This window comes from Sinocyclocheilus anshuiensis, unplaced genomic scaffold (assembly GCF_001515605.1).
Source record: "Sinocyclocheilus anshuiensis isolate Anshui unplaced genomic scaffold, SAMN03320099.WGS_v1.1 scaffold123, whole genome shotgun sequence".
NCBI classification, from domain to species: Eukaryota; Metazoa; Chordata; class Actinopteri; order Cypriniformes; family Cyprinidae; genus Sinocyclocheilus; species Sinocyclocheilus anshuiensis.
Genome location: NW_015552536.1, coordinates 445,571 through 458,536, shown reverse-complemented (window position 1 = coordinate 458,536; position 12,966 = coordinate 445,571). Strand labels below are relative to the sequence as shown.

The following is a 12,966-nucleotide window of genomic DNA, read 5'->3' as shown; positions in this document are numbered from 1 at the left end:
TTCTATCTGACTAATGAGTTTATGGTCACCGAATATGTTTTTCTGAGGTGAATGTGACGTTACATGAATTGTTTAAAAGCTGTTATTTTGACACTGAGGTGCTACAGCGATCTGTCACTCCACATTAAACAGCGCCAAAACGGCATTTATTGTTCGAATATTGCAATACAATGGACAGAATTTAAAATCTGAGACTTAAGTTTCATATTAATAATACCAAAGCACAATGCTTATTGCGATATATTAGATGGGAGGTGCACTTCAAAGTATAAATAAAAAAAATATACAACAATGCCCAAAATATGCTAAAATTACTAAGTGTATTTTATTTTATTTGCTAAATATATTGTCTGATTTCATTTGCCTCTTTTTGTCTGCAGAATCAGTACAGATTTGAAGGCACTGGCTTCCCCACCATCCCACAGCTCATAGAGCACCATTACACAACTAAACAAGTCATCACCAAGAAATCTGGGGTCGTGCTCCTGAACCCTGTCATAAAGGTGAAACATTGTCTCTCTTTTCATTTTAACAAGCTGTTCTACACTCAGTACAGTCATTTCATATGTCTTCACTTCTAAAGCTATCACTGTATTTCCAATATGCAGCCATAAAATTCCTTATTACAGAAATTCGGGGGGTACATCGCTCATTTTCGCTTACATGTGCAGCTACATTGAACATTAAATTGATGTTGTGCAGGGCAGTTCTCAAATCAACCTGTCTTGCTGATGTAAAGTCCTGTGAATTGATGTGTGTGTGTGTGTTGATATCTCCTTGGCTACGGAAAAAGATTGTAATGGTTTAGAAAATATCAGTTTAAACTCCTTTCTTGATGGTGGGCTACACTGGCTGGATTCCCCCCAGGAAGTGTGTGTCTATGTGTGCATCCATCTGGTGGGATGATTACCTGCCATGCTGTTCCTCTGATGGGTTTTTGATGACAGGGGTAAAACACCTCATCCGAACATGTCGACTGAAATCATAATGGAGGTGATGTTTCTGCTGCGGGCTGCAAGAAGCACTATAAGACCCCTGTGAATGCTGGGATACTTTCAGACCGTGTAGAAATGTACATTTAATTGACATAAAATCCAAATCATGTGCACTACTTTTCAAAGGTTTTGGGTTAGTTATATTTTTTTTATTAAAATAAATTAATACTTTTATTGAGCAAAGATGCATTAAATAAATCAAAAGTGACATTTATAAGTTACAAGAGATATCCATTTCAAATAAATGCTGTTCTGTTTAACTCACTATTCAGAGTATCCCAGGAAAAAAAAAATCAAGGTTTCCACAAAAATATTCAAATATTTTCAACATTTATAATATGAAATGTTTCTTGAGCAGCATATCAGCATATTAGAATGATTTCTGAAAGATCATGTGACACTGAAGATTGGAGTAATGACTGCTAAAATAAATAAATGCATTAATAGGAATAAATACATTTTAAAAATATTTTCAAATAGAAATTTGTCATTTTAAATTGTACAAATATTTCACAATACTACTGTTTTTGCTCTATTTTTGATCAAATAAATGCAGCCTTAAAAAAACTTGTACAGACCCCAAACTTTTGAACATTAGTGTAGCTACTGCAAATAATATTCCAAACACACATGATGCTCATAAAATGTTGTTTTAGTGGACTGAAATGCAGTATGTGAATGTACATGTGAAATATGTCCACACAAAGTCAATCTCTTGAGGTTCTCATAGTTTTGCTTGTTTTAAAGCGGTATGCTGTTGCATTGTGAATACAATTATTTATTTTCACATTTGCATAATTGCAAACATTCCTAACCATTATAGGTTATTAAACATGTGTAATAGCATTTCACTAGATCATATTAGCAGATGTGGAGTGAGGAACATTCTGAAAATGAGAAAAACATTATATAATAGCATAAAAATAATCATAATGTTGTTGTTAACCATGTTTTCAATAATCTTATTACTAATAATATTTGACTTGACTTTGTTTCAAATAAGTGAAAACTGGACTCTTTATGTTTACAAGTACAATGTGAATCCAAAGAGAAGTTGGGTTCATTTTTAAGTCACTGAAGAGTTTGATTCTTTTGAAGAAAACAAGTGTGAACACCCTTAAAGAGTAACTGGCAGCAGACAATGGACAAAATATGATTTGGTTTGGAGCTATTTGTGTTTATTTATTTATATATATATTTTTTTTTATCTATTTATTTGTTTTTTGCCTTGATATCTTGGCAGCAGCATGTTAAATGTTTATTTTATCTCAGTTAATATGTTCTTTTTGGTCCATTTTGGCAGCCTTAGTAGACAAGACAAAGTCTGAAATGACAGCATTAGAACTAATGTAAGCTGTCTAAAACTCAGAAAATACAGTTTCCATGCAGACACTGCTGCTTGTTTTGTTGTGTTCAGTTTTGGATTAGCATGAGTGATTGTCCAGGTTAATGCCGACACTGCAGGTCACTCAACTTTATGATGTTTAGAATAATGGCTCTTTAATTGATGCCATCATCAATGTCGTAGTAAATGTGTATTCTCATTAGCGCTGCTGTAAATGCATTGAGATTTTAGAAAGGGATTTTTCTTATGTGTGTGTGTGTTTTAATTGTCGGAACCTCTTTGAATCCTCAAACGTAGCCTACAACACTACATTCGCTATTTGTGTCAGTAAAAGCAGCTTGGGTCAATGTTTAATTAAACACAAAGAAAGAAATTCATAAATACATGTGTTTAAAAGTAAAAGTGGTTTTGTGGCTTTTAAGGAATATTCTGGAAAATTGACCTACTGCGCCTATAGAAATGAAATGATGTGATCGTATTATTTGCAGAATGGACTGTGTACATATTAGGGCTGGGCGATATAGCTAAAAAATGTATCAACAATATAATGTTTCATATGGTTCGGTATCGATAATCATTGACATTTTTATAACCTTTTTTAAAACAAAGAGCAATAGAAACAAATGTTTACATTTAACCACTGTATTTTTAAATTAACTCAATTTAAAAATACAAACAAATATTTTTTTGTTTTAACAGTCAAACACAAAATAAAAATTAAACAAATATCTAATTTCTAATGTTTTATATGCAGATTAAATAGGTTAAAATAATGCAGCACATTAAACTGTCCACGCATGGAAATAACTGTCTATAAAAAAATGTGCATTACGTCTAAATTAACTCGTGTATATATATAATTTCGGAAATTGCATAAATAAATTATGAACAAAACAGCATCACGTATTTATGCATTGCTTAATCCAAAGAGCCGAATCGCCCATCACACAGATTGCCTTTAAAAACATATGAGACGCAGTGAAAAGGAATAGTTTTAACCTAATCAAGATCTTCTACGCATTGAGCTACTATATTTCTCTAATATTTTGAATGAATAACGCAGCAACTGCGCGTCTCGTGGGCAAGACTAACAAAACTAAACTACAACGTTACTTACATCCTCATCACCGCATCTCGTGCTCCACTGATGACGCTCCCTGACGCACTCCTAACATTCATTGTACTATTTTTGCCTTCAAATGCAAATGTTTATTTTAAATTCGACTAATATTAATTTTTTTTATTCACAATCTCCTCATCACAGGCAGGCACAGCACTCATGTTCCTGTTTGTGTGTGCTGTCTGCGTCACTCATAGCACGTGCCTATATTGTGCGCTATATCAAATTTTTTTAATATCGTTATCGAAGAAGGTGTACCGTCGATAAATATCGACACCGTTTTATCGCCCAGGCCTAGTACATATACATATTCTTCTTTGTGTAGCGTAATAATTTCTAAATAAAATTGTACATAAAATCAAATCATCATTATCATTCATCAGAGCAGTTGCACAGGGACTGACCCACAGGACACTCAGCATCTCTCTTCTGTTTGTCTCTGCACGAGTCATTAGTTAATTAATGAACAAGTGTCAGGAAGATAATTTGCTATTTTTGTTTGTTTGCTCAGGATAAGAAATGGATTCTCAGTCATGAGGACGTCATTCTTGGAGAGCTCCTTGGGAAAGTAAGTCCATATCCATTGTGCTTGTGTTTAGCAATGTTTATAATATTCACTTTTTTTTTTTTTTTTTAAAGAAATTAATACTTTTATTCAGCAAGGATGCTTAAAATTGATCAAAAGTATCAAAAATGACACTAAAGACATACACAAATTCAAATATAAAAGTTTCTATAAATGTTTCAAATAAATGCTGTTCTTTTGAACATTATATTCATCAAAGAATCCTGAAAAAAATGTATCAAGGTTTCCACAAAAAATATTAAAAAGCACAACAGTTTTCAACCTTGATAATAAGAAGTGTTTCTTCAGCAGCAAATCACCATATTAGAATGATTTCTGAATTTTAAAATGCGTTGTCAATACATGTTACATTTTGAATTGAATTGAAATAGAAAACGGTTCTATTTGTAGTGATAATATTTCACAGTATTACGGTTTTTGTTTTGATAAAATAAATGCAGACTTGGTGAGCATAAGAGACTTTTAAAAACATAAAACAAAATCTTGCCAACCCCAAACATTTGAACATTAATGTATACTTTGAATAAATATAATATTCATTTATCATGGGGCATTATTTGCATGGTCATTTAAAAAAAATATTGTGGTAGGACCTTGTGCAAAACTATACATTTTCACAAGTGACTAGTTGACTAGTTTGCCTAAAAAAACACACACACACACACACACACACACACACAAAAACTAGTCGACTTCAAATAGGTTGTTGGACAATTAGTCGTCGGTCACGACCCATTCCTAGTACTACTGCTATGGTGTATGTCCAGAAAACCATGTTAAGGTGGTTCTTCTTGGTATTTTTGTTATTTGATATTTAAAATAATAAAACTAGACACTAAGAAATGCTTTTGGACAAATGTTTTAGGGAAATTTTGGTGAGGTTTTTAGAGGAACACTGCGAGATAAAACGCCGGTGGCCGTGAAAACGTGTAAGGAAGATCTACCACAAGACCTCAAGATAAAGTTCCTCTCAGAAGCCAGGTGAACCCACATTCACCATTGTATGCTTTACGTCTTTATCTCATTCCTCAAACATCATGAAATAATGTTCGCTTCATTCAAATAAAGATGAGTGATGAAATAATGTGGTCATGTCCATATTCATTTATGCTTTCTCCACCTCTAGGATCCTGAAGCAGTATGATCACCCCAACATTGTGAAGTTAATAGGCGTCTGTACCCAACGGCAGCCCATTTACATAGTGATGGAGCTCATACCAGGTCAGTAAACTGGATCTTTGCTTCAGCCATTAGCCACAGAAACCCTTCCTCGTTAAAAGTGTGATAAACTTGTTTGGGATGTTGGTGTCTCTTTTAATTGATTGCATATTTGTAGTTCATTTATTTTGCCATTTTTCAACAGGTGGGGACTTTTTATCTTTCTTAAGAAAGAAAAAAGAGGACCTCAAGACAAAGCAACTGGTCAGGTTTGCGTTAGACGCTGCTGCCGGAATGGCGTACCTGGAGCTAAAGAACTGTATACACAGGTAAGAAAAACTGAAATGTTTCAGATGTAGTAGTGATACAACTTATCATAGCAAAAACGAGTCAGATTAAAATCAAAAGAAAATGAATATAAATAATATTATATACAATATTTTGTATTAACTAAACAGCCTGTTGTAGGACATTTTTGTGGCATTATTTTTCGTAATATTATTTTTCATGACCATTAGACCATTTCTCTTTACTGTAATCTGTCTTGATGTAGTATTTTATGTTTTCTTGTAGTCTAAATTTAAATAGACTATTTTGCCCAATATATACTTTATTAGAGTAAAAAATTACTATGATTCATTGTTTTTTTTTATATCACCATAAATTAAATGCTGTATAACAAATACTACCATGATGTATAAAAAATTACAATATAAATTATATTATTATAATTTATATTTTCATTATTATATCATTCTTTTTTTGGTCATATGTAGGCTTATATATATCAGAATGCCCAGAATCTATTACATTGATTTTAAAAAAGGTGGACGATGTGGATTTTTTTTTTTTTAACTTACAAGCCACTCATTACTGAAAATTATTGATAAAAACAGTCCAAAATAGTGCAATCGAAATTTAAACTGACAATTTTACCCAATATTTGTGTACACTTTACTGCATTACAGCGAAAAATTACTATAATATAAATAGGGATGCACTGATGATGTATCATCAGCCAATAATCGGTATCGGCCGGTAAAAGCAATTATCTGCACTGGCGGCAGCCGATGATCAGGGCCGATTATTTCCTGTCAATCAAAAGGCAGCGAAAAAGCATGTCAGAAAGCAATTTGCATGAAGAAAATGTTTCTTGTGTTGAGTTTATGGCTGTCCAGGTTAAAGCAATAATAACGCTTTAACACAATACTGTTAACACAGGTTCTATTTAACCCTATGAATCACCCTTAGTTCAAGCCAGGATCAGTTTAACGTGTCATTGATGAATAAAAGTATCAAACACTTTTGAATGATAGAGTAGCTATAGATATAATGTTAAATTTCTAATTAAATGTTACATTTTTTCAGTTTTTTGATAAAAAAAAAATCCAGTAGATTTTTTTTCATCATAAATTTTTTGCCTTTTTTTGCCATTTTGACTAAACACGAATTAATGGCAACACAAATTAAAGCATAGTTACAAAACACAAATACAGTATAGTTAAAAAAAAAAAAAAAAAAAACATTTTTCCACTCAATGTTTTTCATAAAATTAACTTAAGGGTGTAAATAGTATAGTATTACCAGAGACGAACTCCTTAACATTAAGCAGCACATATTGAGTCTGTCCTGTGTTCATCCATAACTGTCTGGTTTGGTTCAGCTACCAAATCAGACATCAAGAGACTACAACGGACAGTCAGGACTGCTGAGAGGATTATTGGTGCCCCTCTGCCCAGCCTCCAAGATCTTTACATCTCCAGAGTGAGGAAAAGGGCTAAAAAAATCACCTTGGACCTCTCACGCCTAGCCCACTCAATCTTCGAACTGTTGCCTTCTGGTCGGCGCTACAGAGCACTGACCACCAGAACAGCCAGGCACAAGAACAGTTTTTTCCCACAGGCTATATTCAGCCTGAACAATTAATCTTTCATAATTATACATCGTCCATTTATATTAAACTGCACACTTTGTAAATAACATATCTGCACACTAATAAACATATCTGTACATTTATCTAAACAATTCATTTTTTCCTATACTTCTATTTCTGTATATAGTACATTATTACATTTTTCTAATTTTTCTTTTTTTATTATATTAGTGTTATATTACATCCCTACTGTGTTATTCATATGTATGTCTGCACTATCACGTACAGTATGTCTGCACTATGTTTGTACTTTCTTCTACACTGGAAGCTCCTGTCGTCAAGTCAAATTCCTTGTGTGTGTAAACATACTTGGTAATAAAGCTCTTCTGATTCTGATATATATATATATATATATAGATAGATAGATAGATAGATAGATAGATATAGATATAATTTTATTAATTTTTTTACTCATGCCTGTCTTTCAAACTTTAGCTACATTTTGAAATGGTTTTTCAATTACTAATTAAAAAAGAGTAATGTGGAAATAAACAGCCCCCTCCATCTGCCTGAATGATCACAAAAAATGGATACTCAACCTGAAAATGAAATTCTGTCATTATTTTTTCATCCTCATGCCATTCCAGATGTAGACGACTTATTTTCTTCAGATGAACGCAAATGAAGTTTTTAGAAAAAAATGTCATGCTAATATAATATAATATAATATAGGCATGCTACTAAGCAATTAGTGGATAGTAACCCAAAAGTAGATGCTTCAAAAGCCATCGTGCTGTGGTTTATACTGAAAAAAAAAGTTTAAAATATTAGCGTTTTTCTGACACACACCTATCGTTTTGCTTAAAGGGTCATGAAACCCCGTTTCAGAACTGGTTAGTTCTCACCACAGCTTTAAAAAAATGCTAAAAAAGTGGGCGTGGTGCGCTGCGAGCGGAGGGGGAAGAGGGGAGACAGACAACACACACAGCTTCGCGTTCAGACAGTTTCATTTCGCTCCCATCGAGTTAAAAACACAAATAAATGCACAGCCATTTACACTCTCCATCGAAAACATATATATGAAAAAACGTACTTACAATCTGTGAGTCAGAACAGCCGGCATTGTAGTCTACTCTACCAGGATCAGTAAACAGTCCTCCTTAAAATGTTCTGCAAACATCTGAATATTTGTGTTGAAGTGTTCTGGAACAGTGTTGTAAATACAACTTAACCACTGATTTCTAGTCGTGTCCTCTTTTGGAAGGCCAAACAAAGTAGTTTCGCTTTCACAATGAAATACAGTGTCACACACGGCGGGCTCGAGTGAGCAGAGGCCGGAGGGTTAGAGTGAGCAGAGGCCGGTGGGCTTGAGAACGGCGCGGCCGGCGATTTCGACGAAGGAGCACGGATCAGCTCCAGGCATGACGAAGCAGATATCGTCCTCTTTTGGAAGACCAAACAAAGTAGTTTCGCTTTCACAACGAAACACACAGCGCCTTCACGACATGGCGGCGGCAACAACAATACGAACAGCGAGAATAAAAGTTACGCCTTCTTTCTTTGTGTGAACATTTGGGCGGCGTTATGCAAATCTTCCCACATCGTGACGTAGACATGTTGGGGAGCGTGTTAGGCGTGGTTGACTCTTAACTTTTATAAAGAATATCTCTTTGGATTTGAGACTTTAGTCTTTGCAACTTTACAGATCTTCTTCATGCACCAAGAGCTTGTAACACTTCAAAGAGAAAGGAAAAATTGAAATCGCATCAAATGACCCCTTTAAACCCGGAAGATGAAAATAGCGCAAAAAAAGCTTAAAATTAACCAGTTTTCTCCAAAAGTTAAAAACATTGGATGCTAACATCGTCTTGTAAGATGTGCAACACAAACACCTCTGCTAAAATCCCAGAAAAAGTAGTCTGGGGTTTCATGACCCTTTAAGAAGACATTGATTTATCCACTAGGGTCATATGGATTACTGTCATGAACGCTTTGTGTGGTATTTGAAGCATCAACTTTTTGGTTACTGTCCATTTGCTTTATACAATATATTATAAAAATGTTAATCTGAAGAAAGCTCATCATATACTGGGATTCTGTTTGATGGAAGGAACCCTTTAAATTAGCTTTTACACTTGGCCAGACACATCACAGCCTGTCCAAAATCTCATTTGCGATGTTACCATATGTCAACAGGATCCAGACTGATCCAGTTCCAGAAAGTACAGGGCTGCAAGATACTCTTTTACTCTGAAGTTTTGTAGAACAGTCAAACATGAGAAGACTTGGATATTGTTGACAGCAGAAGGCTGATGATCCTGTCTTGGCTGCTGAAGCTTCTCATTGGGCTCTTTTTCCAGACTGGGGGTGTTCATAGCTGTAATTGTGGGTCTAGACTGTTTGCTCCAGCCCCTGACAATCACTCTGTTGGCAGAAGTTTTCTCGCCTTCTGATCTGAAAGCAGTTTAGACCAATTTTCCTATAGATGATTTTGTTGGTAGGTGTGAATTGTCCAATCACAGTCATGATTGTGAGCGGAGAGTGCACGTGTTGCATTGTTTATGAGGTGATATTACAGTGTTTCTCCAAATCTTGCAGAGATCTGGCTGCTCGCAACTGCCTTGTGGGAGAGAACAATGTGCTGAAGATCAGTGATTTTGGGATGTCCCGCCAGGAGGACAATGGCATCTACTCCTCATCAGGACTGAAACAGATCCCAATCAAATGGACTGCACCAGAAGCACTGAACTATGGTAAAGCACTCATGATGTCTGTGCTGCTGTTAGATCAGGGGTGTCAAACTCGGTTCCTGGAGGGCCGGAGCCCTGCAGAGTTTAGCTTCAACCCTAATTAAACACACCTGATCCAGCTAATCAGGTCCTTCAGGCTTATTTGAAAACTACATGGTATGTGTGTTGGAGCAGGGTTGGAACTAAACTCTGCAAGGCTCCGGCCCTCCAGGAACACCCCTGTGTTAGATAAAGCTACTTAATAAAATGATCCTGTTTTACAAATATAATAGCAGCTAACTGATATGATTGATATGAATTTTATGTTTTATTTTGTTACAGTCCTTAAACGTATAGTTCACCCATAAATAAAAATTGTGTCATCAGTTGTTAACCCTTGATTTGTTCCAAACCTGTATAAGTTTCTTTCTTCTGTTGAACATAAAAGAATACAATTTAAAAGAATGTGGGTAACCAAATACCTGCTGGACCCCATTGACTTAAACAGTATAGGAAAAAAAAATACTATGTAAGTCAATGGGGACCAGAAACTGTTTGGTTACCAACATTCTTCAAAATATCTTCTTTGATGACACAATTTTCATTTTTGGGTGAACTGTCCCTTTTTTCCAAGTATCTGTATTTTATCTGAGTATTTTTATTACTTTTATTTCACTACATTTCAAAGCATATAATACTTTTCACTGCACTGCATTTCATAAAAACATCACCCTTTCTCAGATGCAATAGTCATTTCCAATTTGTGAATGAGCTGATACTTTTTATATTGAGCCTGTTGAAACATTATTCTTCAGTTGAAACAGAAATCACAATGAATTGTTCTTCACAAATTAGACTGATCAGGTTCTTGCTGTTCTTGAGACAAAAATTAACTGATTCAATCAGAGCGAATCTTCATGTCTGACTCAAAATGTGCCAAGAACTGGGAGATCCTGGGAGCTTGAGAGTGTATGTGACTGATGGCATTAAAAGTAGGCTACTAATGCTGATTTTTGAATTGATTGTTGTAATTGAATATCATATTTCGATCGTTACTGTCAGTTATTTATGAACTAAATCTACTGTAAAAGGGCAAGCTGTATTGTATGAAATGCTTGAATGTGGACATTTACATATCACAGACTGCGCATGATAGGCTAATTTAGGTAAAAATGATTAATAATGTTAAAATAACACAAATTAATGGCGATGGATCTTCCCCGCTGCTGTAGCAGTTTTAGCAAACTGCTGTAGCAAAACACATTTTGTCCCATATGATGTTTTTATATTGTACACAATTTTTGGTGGTGTATTTTGTCATTTTCACTTGTTTGCACAGTAACTTAGACGTTCGTCTTACTTTTAACACTCAAGTACATTAAAATGTAGTACTTTTGTACTTTTACTCAAGTAATATTTTAGGGTATCTGTGCTTTTACTCAAGTACTTGATTTGTGTTGTTCGTCCAGCACTGAGCTGTCAGTTCTTATGTTGGATCCAGACTGATGTTTGACATGCTGTTTAAATCCCAGGGAGATACAGCTCAGAGAGCGATGTGTGGAGTTATGGGATCCTCCTGTGGGAAACCTTCAGTCTAGGAGTGTGTCCTTACCCGGGCATGACCAACCAGCAGGCTCGAGAACAGGTCGAAAAAGGTACAAAACAAACTCCACTTTTAGTGAATGAACCAGAGACAGATTGATGTGATATTTAATTTTAATTACATTTGATTTATTTCTAAATGTTATTATTTTTTGTATATTTTATTAGATTACATATTTTATTAATTAAATTATATTTGAATTAAAGGGATAGTTCACCCAAAAATGAAAATTCTTGTCATTAATTACTCACCCTCATGTCGTTTCAAACCCGTAAGACCTTCGTTCATCTTCAGAACACAAGTTAAGATATTTTTGATGGAATCTGAGAGCTGTCTGACCCTGTATAGACAGCAACGCAACTGAAATGTTCCCAAGTCCAGAGACGTAGCAAGGAGATCGGTAAAATAATCCATGTGACATCAGTGGTTGTAATTAATGACAGAATTTTCATTTTTGGGTTAACTATCCCTTTAATTAATGTATAATAAATTCACTATTATTAATGAAATCAAATTAAATAAAAATGCAAAAACTGTTTTTATTTCTGAAATAACTGGACACTGAATAACTGGAGTTTAAAATGTTTATCGTGTATTTCACATATTTTTTGCTTTAAAGTAGGCACTGCACAGTATGTACTAAACATTACCCCAGTACTATGTTCTGAACATAACCTGCAATCTCTGTTAGCACTTTAATAATCTCATCAACGCATCCACTGTCGATTATGGATTTATAATCAACCCTGACAGAAAGTTTGTTTGTGTATAATGTAGGCTACAGAATGTCCTGCCCGCAGAAGTGTCCAGACGAGGTGTACAGGATCATGCAGAGATGTTGGGAGTACAAGCCTGAGAATCGACCCAAATTTGTCGACATTCAGAAAGAACTGGCCGCTGTCAAGAAAAAATAGCCTTTAATGAGGAAGTGGCTGGAAGGCCAAACTTATACTTTCACATCCAGGTGATCCCTTATATGCAGAGAGAAACACACCGAATGTTTCGCCCTCGAAATTACATGCTATTAAAAGCACTCCGTCACATAATCACTGTGTGAACTGCCTATGCACCAGCTGTTTTGAGCCATTAGCATGGAGAGAGGTCTCAGCTTTTCTCTAGTGTCAAAATTATGCAGATTGTCCCTTTTTTTTTTTTGGAAACTGAGCAACAGTTAAGCTATGACAGACAAGAACGTAAGATGTATTAGGTGCATTCAGTGTGCCATTGAGTATTCCTGTGTACGCACCAGTGAAAAAGGGGGGGTTGTTCACCCGAAAATGAAATTCTGTCAACATTTGCTCACCCTTATGTTGTTCCAAACCTGCATAGCTTTTTAGATTTCATTTTTGGGGAACTATCTCTTTACAATATGGAGATGAATGTGTGAAGATGGACTGTTTGTCCACCCATTAAAGGAACACGCCACTATTTTTGAAAATAGGCTCATTTTCCAACTCCCCTAGAGTTAAACAGTTGAGTTTTAACGTTTTCGAATCCATTCAGCCGATCTCCGGGTCTGGCGGTAGCACTTTTAGCTGCAGCTTAGCATAGATCATT

The 12,966-nt window shown here is 35.1% G+C and overlaps 1 protein-coding gene across 2 annotated transcripts in view; it reads left to right on the top strand.

Moving 5' to 3' along the window:
* The window catches only part of LOC107663784 (tyrosine-protein kinase Fer-like), a 69,460-nt gene extending 56,778 nt beyond the window's left edge, over positions 1-12,682 (top strand). For both annotated transcript variants that reach the window (XM_016454114.1, XM_016454113.1), the window contains exons 12-19: positions 381-503; positions 3,972-4,028; positions 4,912-5,027; positions 5,173-5,267; positions 5,410-5,533; positions 9,676-9,830; positions 11,339-11,461; positions 12,187-12,682. In XM_016454114.1, the coding sequence (XP_016309600.1) occupies positions 381-503; positions 3,972-4,028; positions 4,912-5,027; positions 5,173-5,267; positions 5,410-5,533; positions 9,676-9,830; positions 11,339-11,461; positions 12,187-12,323 (930 nt within the window). In that variant the 3' untranslated portion in view covers positions 12,324-12,682. The remainder of the gene's footprint in view (positions 1-380; positions 504-3,971; positions 4,029-4,911; positions 5,028-5,172; positions 5,268-5,409; positions 5,534-9,675; positions 9,831-11,338; positions 11,462-12,186) is intronic.
* The last annotated feature ends 284 nt before the right edge of the window (positions 12,683-12,966 follow it).